The sequence below is a fragment of the Nycticebus coucang genome, chromosome 10 (genome assembly GCF_027406575.1).
Source record: "Nycticebus coucang isolate mNycCou1 chromosome 10, mNycCou1.pri, whole genome shotgun sequence".
NCBI lineage: Eukaryota > Metazoa > Chordata > Mammalia > Primates > Lorisidae > Nycticebus > Nycticebus coucang.
This window is the reverse complement of record NC_069789.1, coordinates 7,002,011-7,021,913: the sequence shown is the minus strand read 5'-3', so window position 1 is coordinate 7,021,913 and position 19,903 is coordinate 7,002,011. Positions and strand designations below refer to the sequence as shown.

At 40.5% G+C, this 19,903-nt stretch overlaps 1 protein-coding gene across 1 annotated transcript in view; it reads left to right on the top strand.

Moving 5' to 3' along the window:
* Positions 1 to 19,072, top strand: part of THEGL (theg spermatid protein like) — a 55,374-nt gene extending 36,302 nt beyond the window's left edge. The window contains exons 5-9 of the mRNA XM_053604623.1: positions 297 to 434; positions 8,110 to 8,224; positions 14,859 to 14,990; positions 17,073 to 17,248; positions 18,958 to 19,072. Of these exons, the coding sequence (XP_053460598.1) occupies positions 297 to 434; positions 8,110 to 8,224; positions 14,859 to 14,990; positions 17,073 to 17,248; positions 18,958 to 19,072 (676 nt within the window). The remainder of the gene's footprint in view (positions 1 to 296; positions 435 to 8,109; positions 8,225 to 14,858; positions 14,991 to 17,072; positions 17,249 to 18,957) is intronic.
* Positions 19,073 to 19,903: the final 831 nt, after the last annotated feature.

The following is a 19,903-nucleotide window of genomic DNA, read 5'->3' as shown; positions in this document are numbered from 1 at the left end:
AATGCCCAGCTTTTTTGTTGTTGTAGTTATCATTGTTGTTTAGCAGGACCCTGCTGGGTTTAAACCCGCCAGCCCCAGTGTATGTGGTGGGCGCTCTAACCTCTGAGCTACGGGCACCAAGCCAGAAACATCACTATTTCTAAAGGAATTAGTTTCTCCTCGTACAGAAAATAGCTCCAGCCATAAAGAGCAAACTGTCGTAGCTGTTCCCTAGGCCTGGAGATCCATGTTGGGAAACCCTATAATTTGAATTCATGCTTGTTTCACTCACTTCTTTTCTCTCCTACAACTCGCAGGGCTCAATATTGCTACAGCTGTGGCAGAGAGTCTGCCATTTGGACGATCCCTCCTTCTGTGTTGTTTACCCAGCCCTCCAAAAGGATCGAGAGGCTGTCACAGCCCAATAGATTCAAAAGCCAGGATCTACTAAATAGGTAGAGGAGATCTCCGTAAATTCTGATCTAATTTGGTTAAATGTCACAGAGATGTTTTTCTAAGTTTAGTGTGTGCAGTGTTGGTGAGTATACTTGTGTTCCAAAGCATCAGGTAAAAAAAGTCAAATATTTGTAACAATTGTAGGCAATCAGAAGATCATCCTTAGTCCTTACATTTGACTTAAATTATGGTAAAGCTAAAATTCACACTGTTGTCAACCAACTGAAAGGAAATCTGCAAATAAAACGTCACGGGCTTTCGTAATTTGCAGAAGAACTTGATGTTCTCTTATGTCTCTGTGACTTTGTAAATGCTTTTCCTTTATGAATAAATTATATAGGTAAAGATGTCTTGACATCTTTACCTATATAATTTATTCATATATATAATTTACTCATATATATTTATATATATTTATTCTCCTACCTGATTTAAAAGACGACTACATAATGCACTAGTTATAAATTTACACTGATGGGTATAAAATGGATTCTAAAAAGCACAAAGCATGAAGAGGAGCTGTAGCTATGTAGAAGTAACGTTATTGCATGCTATAGTAACTAATGGTATTAATCAGAACTACATTATTGTAAAATATACAGGGCAATAGCTAAGGTAACATTGAATATAGTAAAAGAACAACAAGGGAATTAAAATGGTATACAAGAAAATATCTGACACAAAAGAAGAAAGGAATGGAGGAATAGAGGAACAAAAAAGATGTAACAGAAAACAAATAGCAAAACAGCACAAAATAGCAAAATATCACCTTATCCGTAATTACATGCAAATTACTGAACATTCCGATCAAAAGGCAGGAATTGACAGAAACGATGAAAAAACATGTACTCAACTGTATACTGTTTGTAAGACATATGCTTTGGATCCAAAGAAACAAATAGGTTGAAAGGGAAAGGATGGAAAAAGATATACCCTATAAATCAATTTAAAAAGGGCTGGAGTGCCTATACTGATATCAGGCAATATAGACTTTAAAATGAACATTTATTTTTATTTTTTTAAGAAAAAAATTGAGACAGTCTTACTATGTCACCCTCGGTAGAGTGCTGTGGCGTCACAGCTCACAGCAACCTCAAACTCTTGGGCTTAAGTGATGAAACTCTTGCCTTAGTCTCCCATGTAGCTGGACTATAGGTGCCCACCACAATGCCCTGCTATTTTTTGGTTGTAGTTATCATTGTTGTTTGGCAGGCCCGGTCTGGGTTTGAACCCGCCAGCCTCAGTGTATGTGGCTGGCACCCTAGCTGCTGAGCTACAGGCGCTGAGCCTCTATATTTTATTTTATTATATTTTACTTTATGTTTTGAGGCATAGTCTCGCTCTGCCAACACAGCTAGAGTGCAGTGGTATCATCATAGCTCACTATGACCTCAAACTCCTGGCCTCAAGTGATCCTCCCTCTTTGGCCTTCTGAGTAGTTGGTACTATAGGGAATGTGTGCTATCATTCCCATCTAATTTTTCTATTTTTTGTAAAGACAGGGTCTCACTTCTTGCTCCTCTGATCTCAATCTCCTGACCTCAAGTGATACTTCTGCTATTTATTTTCGATATGTTCTTTTTTTTTTTTTTTTTGTAGAGACAGAGTCTCACTTTATGGTCCTTGGTAGAGTGCCGTGGCCTCACACGGCTCACAGCAACCTCCAACTCCTGGGCTTAAGCGATTCTCTTGCCTCAGCCTCCCAAGTAGCTGGGACTACAGGCGCCTGCCACAACGCCCGGCTATTTTTTTGTTGCAGTTTGGCCGGGGCCGGGTTTGAACCCGCCACCCTCGCTGTATGGGGCCGGCACCTTACCGACTGAGCCGCAGGCACCGCCCGGCTATTTTCGATATGTTCTATCTTTTTTGTCCCTCTATTCCTCCATTCCTTGTTTTCTTTTGTGTCAGATATTTTCTTGTATACCATTTTAATTCCCTTTTTAAAAAAATTTTTGTGACAGAGTCTCAAGCTGTCACCCTGTGTAGAGTAATGTAGCATCATAGCTCACAGCAACCTCCAACTCTTTGGCTCAAGCAATCCTCTTGCCTTAGTTTTTCTATTTTTAGTAGAAACGGGGTCTCGGTTTTTGCTCAGGCTGGTCTCAAACTCTCGAGCTCAGGCAATCCATCCACCTCAGCCTCCTAGAGTGCTAGGATTACAGGCGTGAGCCACTGCACCCGATCTTCATTCCCTTGTTATTTACTTTACTATGTTTAATAATTTCCTGCAAAGAATAGCTCCCAGAGTGCTAAGATTACAGGCCTGAGCCACCACATGTGGCCAACTTTAAGACAAACATTGATACTTGAGAAAGAGAAGGACATTTTATATGATAAAAGTTTTAATCCATTAAAAAGCTATAACAGTTGTAAATATACTTGCACCGATAGTCCCAGCTACTGGAAGGCTGAGGCAAGAGGGTCACTTGCCAAAGTGACAGAGCCCCAAAATATACACAGCAATAACCTAATGGAATTAAAGAAAGAAATAGACAATTCAACAATAATAGTTGAACACTTTAATACCTCACTTTCGGTAAAGAGTAGAATAACAAGCAGAAGATCAACAGGAACACAGAAGCCTGAACAACACCACACACCAGGTGTAATCCGCACACCTCCACAGGACACTCCTCTCAGCAGCTGTGGCATGCGCGTTCTTCTCCAGTCCACAAGGAGCGTGCTCTAGGATGGACCAGTAACGAGCTCAATACACTTAAAAGGATTAAATGCATTACAAATCAGTTCTCTGATCACAGTGGAATAAAATCAGAAAGCAATAGCAGAAGGAAATTTGGAAGTTCAAAAATATATGAATTTAAATATACTCCTAAACAACCAATAGATCAAAGAAGGAATCAGTTTCATATGAATAAAAGTGCAAACATGCCAGAACTTATGAGATGCAATGTAAAGTAGTGTTTAGTGTGAAATTTGTAACTGTGAATGCCTATATTAAAAAGGATCTCAAATCACAACTTCACCTTTCAAAGCTAACTAACTTGAAACAAGCAGAAGGAAGAAAATAATAAATATTAAAGTGGAAACAAATGAAATAGAGATTAAACACTGAGAAAGTCAACAAACCCCAAAAGTGAGTTCTTTGAAAAGATCAACAAAATTGACAAACTTTTGACTAGTAATCAAGACAAAAAAAAAGAGAAGACTCGGGCGGCGCCTGTGGCTCAGTGAGCAGGGCGCCGGCCCCATATACCAAGGGTGGCGGGTTCAAGCCCAGTCCCGGACAAACTGCAACAAAAAAATAGCCAGGCGTTGTGCGGGCGCCTGTAGTCCCAGCTACTCGGGAGGCTGAGGCAGGAGAATCGCCTAAGCCCAGGAGTTGGAGGTTGCTGTGAGCTGTGTGATGCCACGGCACTCTACCGAGGGCAATAAAGAGAAACTCTGTCTCTACAAAAAAAAAAAGAGAAGACTCAAATAACAAAAAGAAAGAGGGAACTTTCTAAGGGGTTACTTACAAAAGAGAGCTAATTACTACTAACCTTATAAAAATAAAAAGGATTATAAGAGTTTACTGTGAACAATTAATTATAAGGCCAATAAATTAGCTAACATCGATGAAATGGACAAATTTGAAACTACTGAAATTGACTCAGGAAAAAAATAGAAAATCACAACAGACATAAAACAAAGAGATTGAATTAATGATTTAAAAATTTCCCACACAGCTACTCGGGAGGCTGAGGCGAGAGAATCGCCTAAGCCCAGGAGTTGGAGGTTGCTGTGAGCTGTGACGCCACCGCACTCTACCTAGGGCAATAAAGTGAGACTCTGTCTCTAAAAAAAAAAAAAAATTTCCCACGAAGACTAGCTCAGGACCAGATGGCTTTACTAGTGAATTCTATGAACTGTTTAGAAAATTAACATCAATCTTTTAGAAAACAGGATACTTTCCAACCCATTCTTTGAAGTTTGTATTCCCCTGATACCAAAACTTAAAAAAAGGCATCACGAGAAAACTACAAACCAATATGTCTTAGGAATATACAAGCAAAGCTCCACACCTAAATACCATACTTTTAAACCAAATATAAACATACATGTAACAATTCACACCAAAATGCTGCAAGCCAAATCTAACAAAATATAAAAATAATTATACACCACGATCAGTTGGCTTTGTTTCAGGAATACATTGGCTTCAAAATTCTAAAATCAATGTAGTGCACCAGATTAACAGAATGATTAAAAAACAAAAACTACACGATCATCTCAATAAACTCAGAAAAAACATTTGACAAAATTCCACACACTTCCATGATAAAAGTGCTTAACAAACTGGGCATAAAAGGTATATACAAGAAACTCATTAACATAATTAATTGTGAAAGACTGAATGCTTCCCCTTTGATGTCAGGAATGAGACAAGGTTGTCAGCCCTTACTATTTCTATTCAACATCAAACTGGAGACTCCAGCCAGGAAAATAGTAAGCAAAAAAAAAAAAAAAAAAGCCAGCCAGATTGGAAAGGAAGAAGTAAAACTATCTCTGTTCACAAATGACAAATGACATCTTGTATGTCAAAACTCTTTTTTTTTAGACAGAGTCTCACTTTGTTGCCCTTGTTAGAGTGCTGTCGCATCATAGCTCACAACACCCTCAAACTCTTGGGCTCAAGTGATCCTCTTGCCTTAGCCTCCCAAGCAGCTGTGACTGTAGGCGCCTGCCACAATGCCCAGCTATTATTAGAGATGGGGTTTCACTGTTTCTCAGACTGGTCTGAACTCCTGAGGTCAGGTGATCCACTTGCCTCACCCTCCAGCCTACTAGGAGTATGTAGAAAATCTTAAGGAATCCACATAAAAACTATTAGAGCTATTAAATTGAGTTCAGAAAAGTGCGGAATCCAAGATCAATTAAAAAAAATAAAACTAATTGTGTATCTAATCCACTAGCAATGAACTATCTGAAAATGAAATTAAGAAAAAAATTCCATTTGCAGTAGCATCAGAAAGAACACAATTAGATCCACGATGGAATATTGTCAAATCTTGAGAAGGAAGGAAATTTAGGCCTGGCGAGGTGGCTCAGGCCTGTAATCCTAACACTCTGGGAGGCCCAGGTGGGTGGATCACCTGAGCTCAGGACTTTGTAAGAGTGAGCCCCCTTCTCTAAAAATAGTAGCTGGGATTGTAGCAGGCGGCTGTAGTTCCAGCTACTGGGAGACTGAGGGAACAGGATCACTTGAGCCCAGGAGTTTGAGGTTGCTGTGAGCTATGAGGCCATGGCACTCTACCCTGGGTGACAGAGTGAGACTCTGTCTCAATAAATAAATAAATAAAAATAACTCAATGGGAGAAAATTCTGACACATTCTATAGTATGGATGAACTTTAAGGACATTATGGTAAGTGAAATAAACTAGTCACAAAAAAGGCAAATACTGTATGATTCCATTTATATGAGGTACCAATTGTAGACAAATTTGCAGAGACACAGGGGTAGTGGGTTCAAACTCAGCCCCAGCCAAAAACTGCCAAAAAAAAAAAAAAATTTGCAGAGACAGGAAGTAGGATGGTGGTTACCGGGGACCATAGAAGTGGGAAATGAGGAGGTTAATAGGTATAGTTTTCGTGATGAAAATAGTTTCTAGAGATTGGTTGCACAATAATGTGAATGCGCTCAATGCTACCGTGCTGTATTCTTTAAAATGCTTAAGATGATTAATTTACTGGTTAATTTTATGTTCTGTGTGTTTTACCACAATTAAAAACATTCAAAGAACACAATTGCCAGAACAACAACAGGGACTGAAATAGAACCTAGATTTTGCTTTAAATGGAAATATCCCTGTATGCACACTCACAGCCATTTTCAGTAACTTAACTGGAAAACACGATTTTGTCATATTGACTGACACGTGGGCTTATAATATTTCTGTATACTTCCACTTAAATAAATTTTTAAAAATAAAAAAAAATATTCAAAGAACAAATGATTTAGCAATTAACAAAAGAAGGATAGTCCTTCCGCACACTGAAAACTACAAATTGTTCAAAGGAATTGAAGATTTCCATAAGTGAAAAAATGTTTCCTGATCATTGACCAGAAGCTTTAATATGGTTAGGATGGCAATTCTCCCCAAATTGATATACAGACTCAATACAATCTCTGTTAAAATTCCAGGGGCCGGGCGGCGCCAGTGGCTCAGTCGGTAAGGCGCCGGCCCCATATACCGAGGGTGGCGGGTTCGAACTCGGCCCCGGCCAAACTGCAACCAGAAAATAGACGGGCGTTGTGGCGGGCGCCTGTAGTCCCAGCTGCTCGGGAGGCTGAGGCAAGAGAATCACTTAAGCCCAGGAGTTGGAGGTTGCTGTGAGCTGTGTGAGGCCACGGCACTCTACGAGGGCCACAAAGTGAAACTCTGTCTCTACAAAAAAAAAAAAAAAAATATTCCAGGGGCCTTTTTTGATAGAAATTGACAAGATGTTTCTAAAATTCATATAGGAATGCAAAGGACTTAGAATAGCCAATACATTCTTGAATAAGAACAAAGAAGACACACTTTCTGATTTAAAAACGTATTAAAAAGATGTAATGATTGAGACGGTGTGTTACTGGCATAAAAATAGACATTTCAGAGTAAAGTATGGTGAAAGGACAGCTCTCTCTGGATTCACTCTCATTTCCTCAATGTTTCAAATCAGAAATGAATGGATAAACAGAACACGGCAAATCTACTCAACGGAATATTATTTGGCTATAAAAGGAATAAAATACTGATACATGAGTCTTCCAAACATGCCAAGTGAAGGAAATCAGACACGAAAGCATGCATATTTACATAATTCCATTTATTTGAAATTTCCATTGGGCACATTCACTGGGACTGAGTGTAGCTTCCTGGTTTCCGGGGTTGAGGAGCCGAAGTGATGGGGAGTGACTGCTAACAGATACGGAGTGTCCTTTGGGTTAATGAAAATATTCTGAAATTAGATAGTGGTGATGACTGCACCACTTCGTGAGTATGCCAGCAACCACTGAATTGTGTACTTAGAAAGGGTAAATTTATGGTTTGTTAATTATATCAAACAAACAAAGGAACAAAAACTACCTCTGGAAGGTAATGGTATATTTATTTGAGAAACACTTCCCCTATTAGGTTTGTTGACTGGTTAGTAGATTTTTAATTAGGGAAGGAAAATAGCCTATGAAACCAGGCCGAAGGGCTGGGAGCTATGACCAGTACTATCTCAAATTGCACTGTGGAGGAGTGGCATAGAACAGCCCCCGTTTATTGTTAGAAATTGATTGGAAATACTATTTCAAGGATTTAATATGAGGTTTTGGCAGGTCACAAGCCACCCATGGATCATAAAATCAATTCCCGTTTTTTCTTGGTAAATGAAATTAAAAAATCAGAATACATCATGGAGGGTGAACATCGTTTCATGATAATTTCGTTTCAAATACACAGACACACATTTACCTATACTGTATCACAATATAAAATGAACTTCTTACTGTGGAGCATAGAAAAAAAAAACTTTGAGAAACACCCATCTGGCAGAAAGAGCACTAATGATTGTGGTGAAAGATGTTCCTAAGATAGAAACAGTATGTATAATGGATTGGAAGTTGATCATAGCGATAAGAAATCCAGCTGTTGTTTCTTCATCCAGCGGTGATGATGGCTCACGTTTCCATTTGCATACAGGCCCTTCAGTGGTCAGACTGGAAGACAGTATCTCCGATTCTCTGACCCTTCTCCCCGGCTAGTACGACTCTCCATAGCCAAAGGCACACATCCAAACTATCTTCCTCCAAAAAGCGTAAGTGGGCCCACGTGAAAGAAACAGTTCCTGATTGACCTTGAAACGTGCTACCCTCTTATTTCCAGGTGTATGTTGTCTTTTTCTTCCTGTTTATTTTTCTCTCATCAAATGAACTTTTCTGATTCCCTCTCCTCTCTGCCTGGTATATCAGTCAGGATTGGGTCAGGACTGGGAAGTCCAAGATTAAGATGCTGACAGGTTCTGTTCTTGGTGAAGTCCCATTTCCTGGCTTGCAGAGGGCCACCATCTTGCCGTATACGCACATGGTCTCTTCTCAGATAGTAAGAGAGAGAGAGAAAAGGAGAGAGAGAGCTCTCATATCTCTTTCTTATAAGGACACTATCCCATTATGGGGCTCCAGCCTCATGCCCTCATCTAAAGCTAATCACCTCTCAAGGCCCCATTTCCTAACACCGTCACACTGGGAGATAGGGCTTCAGCATATGAATTTTGGGGGGACACTATGAGTGATATGAGGGATTCACTACAGGGATCAGCCCTGAAGCAACTGTGGGAGCTGGTGGAGCCTATAGAAGCCTGTTATGGCAGCAGGGACTTGCACCTGGTTATAGATGTGGGCGCCAGATCAGCAGTCTCCTAGGAGGCGTCTACATCAGAAGCTGTGATGGAGGAAGATCTGATTCTAATGGTAAGGAAGGACACAAGCATTTAGTCCAGAGTAGCATCTGTGTACGGTACGTAGGCTGGGATGACTTAAAGGCTAGATTCATCTGGGAATATGGCCCAGACCTCTCTAGGCAGTGCAGCTATGTTCTGAGAAAGAGTATCCTAAGAAGGGGTGTCTCAGTGGAAGCTGCATGGTTTTCTGAGGCTTGGCCTCAGAAGTCACGTGACGTTAATGAAGTTATACCCTGTTGATTGATGCCATTATAGGTCTGGCAAGATTCAAGGGGGTGGGGATCCAAACCCTACCTCTCGATGAGAGAATTGTCGAAGAATTTGTAGGCACTTCCGAAAAACTACCACACCCAGTGATGTGAGTCTTTTCAGTATCCTAGAGCATGGTTTTTATTTGCAGGCAAGACAGTATGCTCTTGATTTAAATAACTAGTAGGCCCATTTAAAAATTTTTGAATTTATTTTTTATTTTTATTTTTTATTTTTTTTTTTTGTAGAGACAGAGTCTCACTGTACCGCCCTCGGGTAGAGTGCCGTGGCGTCACACGGCTCACAGCAACCTCTTAACTCTTGGGCTTACGCGATTCTCCTGCCTCAGCCTCCCGAGCAGCTGGGACTACAGGCGCAAAATTTTTGAATTTAAAAATCAATTTTTCTTAGGCTTTTAAGTTTGGCTTGTGAGTTTTATTGTTTTATTCATATTATAATTCTGGCAGTTTTTAATAATTGGTTTTAAGAGTCTTGAGAAATTTTGGTTTGGTTTCCAAACTTACACAATTAAGTACCTTCAAACACTTTAAACTATAGTTGATCCTTGAACAGCATGGGTTTAAGCTGTGCAGACCCACTTACACATGGATGTCTTCTGCCTCTGCCACCCTGGGACAACAAGAGTAACCACCCCTTCCTCCTCCTCAGCCTACCCCACATGAAGGCAGGATGAAGACCTTTATGTTGATCTGCTTCAACTTAATCAATAATAAATATGTTTTTCTTCCTTATGGTTTTCTTAATAACATTTTCTTTTCTCTAGCTTACTTTATTGTAAGAATACAGCATAAAATACATATAACATGCAAAATATGAGTTAATTGACTATGTTGTCAGTAAGGCTTCTGGTCAATAATAGGCTTAGTAGTTAAGTTTTAGGGGAGTCAAAAGTTGTACATGAGGGTGGCACCTGTAGCTCAGTGAGTAGGGTGCCAGCCACATACACTGAGGCTGGTGGTTCGAACCCAGCCCGGGCCAGCTAAACAACATCGACAACTACAATAAAAAAAAATAGCCAGGCGTTGTGGCAGGCGCCTATAGGCCCAGCTACTTGGGAGGCTGAGGCAGGAGAATCGCTTGAGCCCAGGAATTGGAGGTTGCTGTGAGCTGTCACACCACAGCACTCTACGGAGGGTGACATAGTGAGACTCTGTCTCAAAAAAAAAAAGAAAAGAAAAGAAATCTGAGACTCTGTTTAATGGTGGATGTTGTATATGTGATGTAGAGATTGAAGTTTTGTTTTTGTTTTTTTCCCACAAGGATATTCCGTTTTTCTAGCACCATTAAGATGACTTTCTTATTTCTCTTGAATTACCTTGGGTCCATTTCTGGACTCCCAATTTTGTTCTAATTATTCACATATCCAACATCAGTATCATACTTTCTTGATTACTATAGTTTTATGATAAGGCTTAAAATAAGATAGTGTAAGTCCTCCAATTTTGTTCTCCATTTTTCAATTTATTTTTTGCTGTTTTAGGTCTTTTGCAGTTTCACATAAATTTTAGAATCAGCCTATTAGTTTCTATAAAAATGTCTCTTGGGATTTTGATTAGGATTTCACTGAATATGTGAAATCGTTTAAGAAGAATCGATATCTTAATAATTAATAGTAAGGCTTTTAATCTATAACTACTTTCTATCTCCACTCCTTTTAGGTCATCTTTAAGTCTCTCAGCAATGGTATGAAGTTTTTAATGAAGAGTTCTTGGTTATCTTTTAAAAAAATTTTTGGTTTGATGCTATCATGAATGATATTTTTCTTTTATTTTCAAGATATTCGTTGACAGTATAATGATTTGATGATTTTGCCAAATTCATCTAATAGTTCTCACAGTCTGTTAATTTTTTGTAGACACTTGGATTTTCTAAATACAAAATCATGTTATCTGTGAGTGAAATTTTTCTTTCCAAACTGTATGCCTTTTATTTGCTTTTTCTTGGTTTATTGCATTGGTTAGGAGTCTAGTTCATTGGATATAGAAGTGGTGACCACAGGAGAGTTTTTGCCTTGTTCTTAATTTTAGTGAAGCAATGTTCAATGTTTCTTCATTATACATGAGTTAGCTACAGGTTTTGCCCTTTATCAAGTTGAGAAAGTTCTCTTCTACTCTTAATTTTCCCAGAGGATATTATTAATTATACATATGCAATTTCTATTTTTTTTTTTTTTTGAGACAGAATCTCATTATGGTCACTCTTAGAGTGCTGTGGTGTCACAGCTCACTGCAACCTCAAACTCCTGGGCTTAAGTGATTCTCTTGCCTCAGCCTCCCAAGTAGCTGGGACTATAGGTGCCCACAACAACACCCGGCTATCTTTTTTGTTGTTGTTGTCATTGTTGTTTACCAGGCCTGGGCTGGGTTTTAGCCGGCCAGCCCCCATGTATGTGGCCAGCGCCCTAATCACTGAGCTCCAGGTGTCAAGCCTATATATATGCAATTTTTATTATTATAAATTTTTTACAATATATTCTTTCTTTGGGGGGGACTATCCATCACCTCAAGTATTTATCATTTCTATGCGTTAGGAATGTTCCAATTCACTGTTTTAGTTATTTTGAAAGTATGCCCCCTAGCTTATTGTTGATTATAGGCACTTTGTTCTGCTATCAAATATTGTTCATTCTATGTGACTACCTAACTATGCTTTTGTACCCACTAACCGTCTCCACTTTATCCCTCCTCCCTGTTACCTGGCCCTGCATCTGGTAACCATCATTCAACTCTCTGTCTCCGTCAGATCAATTGCTTTTATATTTAGCTCCCACACATGAGTGAGACTATGTGAAATTTATATTTCTGCACTTGACTTATTTCACTTAACATAATGTCCTTTATTGTCTTCAGTTTGAAAAATTCCCACCATGTGCTTATTATGTTGGCAGCCCCGTACAAAACAACTTGTAAGGTTTCCTAGCCTTAATATATCAGTGTCTCATAACTGTGTTTGTGTCGACAGGGGCAGTGTCTTACTGGGTGGCATTCATTTTTCTTGCTGCAACAGCTCTGATGGTCATTCCAGGAAAAGAGTTCCCAAATTGCTTTGAGGGTAGACTAGGTACTGGGGTCGGTGCATAGCTTCCCAAAGGGAGCACTTTGAAAGTATTCATGGTGATATTCAGCAATGAGGTAGGTAGCACTTTTTCTAGGATGAGTTTCTGAACTTAATTATCAGACCTTGTATACTGAATTCCCTTCTTTTGGATATACATGTAGCAGTGGGATGGCTGTACCACATGGTAGTTCTAGTTTTAGTTTTTGAGGAACCTCCATACAAATCCCCTTCCTCATTTCCAATGACCTTCCTATCTCTTTGTAATCGATGAGTGCACATAAAGTTTCTCATAGTATTTTATTATCTTTCTGAATGCTCTAACATTCGTAATAATGTCCCTTTTATTACTATGTGTTAATTTTTTTCCTCTTTTTTTGTTGATCAGTTTTTTTAGGGGTTTAATTAGTTTTATCAATCTTTTCAAAGAAACAACTTTTGGCTTCATTGATTTTTTTCAATTTTTTTTTTTTTTTTTTTTTTATTGTTGGGGATTCATTGAGGGTACAATAAGCCAGGTAATTTTTTTCAATTGTTTGAAAGTATTTTCTTACCCTTTAGTATTTTACAATTCACCCATGTAACAAAAACACATGTACCCTCTTAATATTCTGAAATTAAAAAAAATAAAAGAATTTGGGTTTGAACCCACCACCTCCGGCATATGGGGCTGGCGCCCTACCCTTTGAACCACAGGCGCTGCCCTCTTTGCCATTTTTTATAGAGTGGGTCTTTCAGCTTTTGTTTCTCTGAAAATTTCTTTATTTTATCTTCATTTTTTGAAGGGTTTTTAAATAGTACATAAAATTTGAAGTTGATAGCACTTTCAGATCTCTGTCTTTTCAGTGTTCTGGGCCTCCACTGTTTCTGACGAGATGTCAGTCAAAGTTATTGTTTTTAGCCAATATTTAATATGACTCTTTCCTCTGGCTACTTTAGGATGTTTATTGCATCCCACCCTATTTTTCTTTGTATTTATCCTGCTGTAACTTTCTCAGGGCATTTCTGCTTCCTTGTGTCTCTGCACGCATTGCTCTCAGGGTAATTTCAGGCTGGGATAATACTTCTTCTCCAGTGATAAGATGTGATCTTTCTTCCTTGGCTATGAAGAATGCCTCACCCCTTCTAATCTAGTTTCAGATGAATTTACAAGCGTCCTCTCCCAGCTCTAAGCTCTTTTGTCTCTGTTCTCATACTTTCTTCCCTTCCACCTTCCTTCCTTCATCCTCCCTATCTTTCCTTCTCCCTTTACTTGTTAAAATCTGATCTTTCCGGGTGGCGCCTGTGGCTCAGTTGGTAAGGCGCAGGCCCCATATACCGAGGGTGGCGGGTTCAAACCCGGCCCCGGCCAAACTGCAACCAAAAAATAGCCGGGCGTTGTGGCGGGCGCCTGTAGTCCCAGCTACTCGGGAGGCTGAGGCAAGAGAATCGCTTAAGCCCAGGAGTTGGAGGTTGCTGTGAGCTGTGTCGAGGCCACAGCACTCTACCGAGGGCCATAAAGTGAGACTCTGTCTCTACGAAAAAAAAAAAAAAGTGAGACTCTGTCTCTACAAAAAAAAAAAAATCTGATCTTTCCAACAAGGTTCAATCTAATGTCTCTTTATCCCCGAAAGGAGAATCTTCCTGAATTCTCCCACCCCTCCTCTGACATCTCTCAAAACTTTATCTCCTCTTAAGGGTATCAAATAATCTGAATTATTTGCCTATAGTTATGTCATAATTAAGAAATATTTGTTTAAGGAATTGAACTTGTGAATTATTTTATTTCCTTTTAGCTCATAAGCCTTAATTGAAGGCAATGATCGTCAGATATTTCTTTGAGTTTCCAAGTGCCTGATAGGACACAAAGCTTTATTCATAGAAAATGATTATAATGCATTAGTACTTTATGGGGTTGTACAGGCAGGGAGGACTTTCAGTTTCTCTGTTAGAGAAATAGAAACAAAAATGATACCCCAGGTCAGGGTTAGGGTTAGGGTTGAGTTCCAATAAGTTACATAGCAGACCATGTAATTTGGACAGATTGCCACCAGGAAGGTAGTGAGGCCTGAGCTGGGCATCTCGTGGAAGAATGTGGTTCTCCTTCTCTACTTCTTGTCATCGGTTTCTTTTCCTTATAGATGCCAATTAGAAGACAGCCACTTGCATTCCACTTCAGCAGGGTGATTTGTGATAATACAAGTCCCAATTTCCAAAGGGCAAAAATAATTAAGAACAAAGCAGAGTCTGCCCCTTACAGTGTTCTGAGGCAGGGCTGAGCCTTCCCTCTCCCTTGAGTTTATTAGTCCACAAATCAGCGTTTTTCCTTTATCTTTGAGTCAGTATATACCATTCTGCTATTTCCTCTGCATCGTTAGTTTAACAAGGTGGTTCTCAACCTTTCTAAAGCCGCGGCCCTTTAATACAGTTCCTGTGGGTCGTGACCCACAGGTTAAGAACTGCTGGTTTAACGGTTAAAGGTCCTGAGAAGCTGGGTCGGAATCCATTCAATCCAGTTTAAGAAAGATGAAAGCTGATCCTCTAAGTTATGATCACAGGTGATTGCAAGATTGTCAACCTTTCTGCTGGATTGCTGAGAAGTCCGATCATAATCAGACTTGAGTAATCTTGAACTGGGTAGTGTTTATTATTTGGTACTTACAAGTACTGTTTTATTTTTCTCCCTTAGATTGAAACCAAGATTTCGATTTCTACCCTGGGTGCTATTGCAAGTCCAAGAATTATAGACCTTGCCCACCCAAGGATGAAGATAGAGGGTCTGTGTTATGAAAGAGAGAAAAGTGAACTGCCCATCCGTCCTGTAAGCCATTGCTGCCTTGGTACCCTTCAGCTCACTCTCCAGGGCTACCTGGGGTGCTGTTCTGACTCTGTAGGACATAGCCCAAGGTCATTAGGAAAGAGAATCTTGAAAGAGTGGACTATGGCAGGAAGGAAGACCTACGTGATATGGAGAGAGGCAGAGGAGTAAAAGGCCATGAGTGTGGGTGTCCAAATGCCAGCCTTGCCACCACTACCTCTGTGACATTGGGACAACCCTCCCAAGCCATATTCACTCAACAAGTATTTACACTCCCACTGTGTGCCAGGCACTGATCCCAGTGAACAATATGGATCTCCATGCTAACCAAGGGAGACAAACAATAAATGAGTAAATAGATAAGATAATGTCAGATAGCGGCAAGTGCTATGAAGAACGTAAAATAGGACATAAGTGCCTATGGGGGGAGGAAGGGGGAAGAAGCTACTTTGCGTATGGTGGTCAGGGGAGCCTTATCTAAGGAAGGAATATTGGAGCTGAAACTCAAATGATGAGGAGTCAGCCAAGTGAAGCTCTAGGATATTCCAATAAAGGGTAGATCACAAGCCAAGGTAGGAAAGTCGAGATGAGCCTGAAGTTGGATGGAGCCAGGTGAGCAGGGAATTGTGGAGAAGGCAGTTCCCCCTGGGAGGTCTTTGTGGAAGGCCTGGCGCTCAGCACAGAGCTCGCACCTCCAAGGTAGTGGCATTTCCTCCATAATTGTAGTGCCAGCCTGTGTGCTCTGTTGCAGTGGACTTTTAATAAATATTTCATGATCATATTGCCCAAGGAGGTGGAGACAGTTTTACCCTCTCTCTGGGCATTTGAGAATTGGATTTGGAGCTTTATCAGGGAAGAAAACCATTCTGGGAATCAAGCCTTGGAGGAGTGTTTGCTAAAGTAACCTGTCTTGTGACTCTTGGGCAAATGACTTAATTCTCAGTCTTTTGGTATGTAAAATGGACTGAATTATAGGCATCTTTCCCTAGGATTGTTTGAGGTTTAGAAAAAAAAAAAAAATGAAAGAAAGTCTTTAGGAAAAAAACATTGCCAAAAATCAAACTTGTAGAACCCAAACCAAGTCTGTGCCAGTGAGATGCAGAACAGGGTCAGGGCTGCTGGGTGGTGTGATCCTCCCTCCTTGTTCCTTTGGACCCATAAAGCAATGCAATAAAAAGGCAGTCTGGATAAATACATGGAGACTGACCCCTTCTGGTCTTAAACCCTGGGTAAGACCACCCAGAGTCAGTCACTTTTCAGATAAGATCCAAAGGGATCAGTCAGTCGGCGTATTAGTGTATTTATTGAACACCGGTTATGTGCTTTGGCAAATAAGCCTTTCCCCTCCAGCAACTTATATTCTAATGGGAAGAAGCAGGCAATAAATGAAGAGATATATGAGCAAATTTAGAAGTTGATGAGTGGAAGGAAATTTGAGGAAGATTAGGTAAGTACTGTAGAAGAGGGTAATTAGAAAGGCTGATCTATCTCAGCAGGTCAGGGAAGACTTCCCTGAGGTTGCGATGTTTGAGTTTAGAGACTTCAATGAGGAAGAAGCAGCAAGCCAAGACGAGAAAAGAGGTTTTCAAGCAGATGTACTAGCAAGTGCAAAGGTCCCGAGGCAGAAGGAGCTGGTCAATGTGGGGAGGGGAGGCAGGTGAGGGCAGAGGGGCAGAGCAGCTCTCAGACCATTAGGACCTTGTAGATCACAGGAAGTAATTTTCTTAGCAAAATGGGAAGCAACAGGAAGGACTTAAACCCTGGGGTGACACGACCAGACTTAGGTCGTGTCAGAAAGCACTTACCTTATGGAGTTGTTATGATGATTAAGTGGGACTGACATGGGTAACTCACATGGAACTGTGTGGCTCATGCAGCACACTCAGGAAAGGTTCATTCTCTCCCCCAGTAACTGTCATGCGAAGGATTTGTGCTCAGGCGCAAGAATGGAAGCGGGGAGCACAGGCAGGAGTCTGTGGCAGCAATCAAGGAGGGAGAAAGGATCCTGATTCAAGTAGGCCATAGCTGCAGAGATGGGGGACGTGGTGAAATTTGGGATATATTTTGTGTCTATTTCCACTGTAGGTGGCCCCAGCTGCCATGCAAGCCACACCTGGCCCCCGAACAGTGGCTCTAGCTGAGCCCAAGCCTGTTCACCAGGATTATTTACCTGCCCGTTGTGTCCAGTGGCCAGTGTCTTATGCTGCTGCCCATTCAAAGATCTCACCCAGAATTCTGGAACTAGCTAATCCAAGTGCAAGGTACGTCAATGTAAGGGTAAACTAAGATGAGAAGGACTGGGGTGCCAGGGAGAGGGGGGAAATTGACCAAATGAAAGAAGTTGTGGAAATACAAAAAATGCAAAAGCATCTCACAAGTTACATCTATTATGACAAATCTATGGTGTGTGCATGTGTGTGTGTATGCACACACACACATGCACATATAACTACTGTTAGAAGTTTAGTCGACTAGGTACTGAAACTTAGATCCAGGAGACAGCTCTAAAAGTATGGATATAGAATTATTTACCTAGTATATAATATTAAATGAAACAAGTTATAAAACAGAGCCTGAAGTGTGTTACAATGTGCATAAGAAAAAATACTTCAGAGCCATATATTTGTTTGCATATGCCTATAGCATCTCAAAAAGTTGACAAGGAGCTGGTAACAATGGTTACCTCAGAGGGCTTAGGGAACTAGGATAGGTGGAAAACTTATTTTTTACTAATTAGGCTTTTGTATTTTTTCAATGTTTAATATCAGGTACATGTATAACCCATTTCAAATAAGAAAATACAATTAACAAAGAAGAAATTGCCTCCCTTTCCTATTTATAGTTTGGAGGACCTTTTAATCTGCTTGAACCTCAATTTGTTTTGTTATCTTCAAGGAATAAACATCTGATCCCCCCCCTTTTAAGCATCATCAGGAGGCTCAAGCAGCTGTGGCTCAAGCAGCTAAGACGCCAACCACATACACCTGAGCTGGCAGGTTTGAATCCGGCCCAGGCCCGCCAAACAACAATGACAGCTACAACCACAAAATAGCTGGATGTTGTGGCAGGTGCCTCTAGTCCCAGCTACTTGGGAGGCAGAGGCAGGAGAATCGCTTGAGCCCAGGAGTTGGAGGTTGCTGTGAGCTGTGATGCCACAACACTCTACCCAGGGCGACAGCTTGAGGCTCTGTCTCAAACAACAATAAAAAATAAAATAAAATAAGCATCACCAGGAAAAAGTAGGAGAAGCAGAAAAAGTTGTCCAAGTCTCGAGCTCAGGGAAAAGGAAATTTGCTGGTTATCTTACAGTAACATATTTTTAAATGCTATCATGTGTTCATCCTTTTTTAAAAAAATAAAGTTCATCATTAGATGAAATGAAGCTCATTCTCTGTTCATTGAAGGAAAGAGTACAGCCAAGTGCTTTATCAAGGTTGTATCCTGTTGAGAAAGTTATTAATATTATTTAGTGGTAAGATGCTGAAGGTGGTAAACTTCAAAATTTTCATATTTTTTTTTTCCAGAGAACTCTCTGGCTTGTTTTTTTTTTTTTTTTATTGCAATTTTGGCTGAGGCCAGACTTGAACCCGCCACCCCTGGTATATGAGGCCAGCGCCCTACTCCTTGAGCCACAGGCACTGCTCGACTTGTTTTAACATTGCCAAATTATGTTATGATAAACGACCCATGTGGGACACAAATCTAAGTCCGTCCAATTCACATTCAAGTTCACAACTGAGGAACTTCCAGAATGTACTTTCTGAGGAAAGAGAAAAAGTCTCTGGAATCTGACAGATGTGCCGACCTGGATTTGACCATAGATCATTCGTGTAACTTCCCTGGGCCTTTGTCTCCCCTGGTCATGAAAATCCAAGTGGGACACTATCCCGGGGCAACATGTGCGTGAGGAGTATTGTTTCCCTTTCCTGTTGGGCTTATTTCAGGTTGATTTCTCTTCTCCCCACTCCAGGGCTCCTGCGCATATTGTATTTTACGATCCAGAGGTCTTTAAAGTCAAGCCAGCTGCCTTGAAAGCACAGTGTTCTCAGAGGATTCGGGAGTTGTCAGAACCCCGAGTACGTTAAATAGAGACGCACCCTTAGACCCTAGTTACGGATCAAGAACACGTAACTCAAGATGACTGCGTTCCCGGCTCTGGTACCGTCACTTTATATTCTACCCACTTAAAAAGAGAGAGGGAGAGAGAGCGAGCTCTCTCCAGGAAGCACCACCATGATCATCCAATAGAAATTGCTGCTGTTACCTGTCATTGTATTTTTAGTAAGCTTTGGGACTCCAGCTTGCAATAAAAGAGAAAATGAGAGCCTGTCTTTGTGTCCTTCCTATTTCCCCACAAGCTTCTTGACTACTCATCGCTGTGGCTGACCTGAAGGAGCGCTGTCTTTTTTTTTTTTTCCTTCTTTTTTTTTTTCTTTTCCTCCCCGGTTGAGTTCTGCATCCCCCAGTAGCCAATCCTGCCCCGGTCCTTTCTCCAGGGAGCCTTGGGAATTGAAATAGTCTTTGTGTTACTTTGCCAGCCTCCCTCATTACTAGAAAAAAACACTGATATGGAGAAGCCTTTTGGAGAAGTCAAAATACTTTTTATAAACTATGGTTGAAATTTAGGGAGCAGGTCACCACTCCACCAAATGTTCCCTCATGCTCAGAGCCACTTACCATGAGTGACAGAAACAGCAGGTGCGGAAGCATTATGACTCTGTCAAACTGCACCTGCCCAGAGTTTTAATTTTATTGATTTTATTCTTTCCTTGGATCAGAATATTACAAATTTAACTATCATGGTATATGTATAGATTTGCACGAAAATGAACTTATTTGAAAGCCAGTGTTACAGATGAATGAGTCCTGTCTTTAAGGCCTTTGAGTTACAGAGAGGCAATACCACTTTTTGTAGG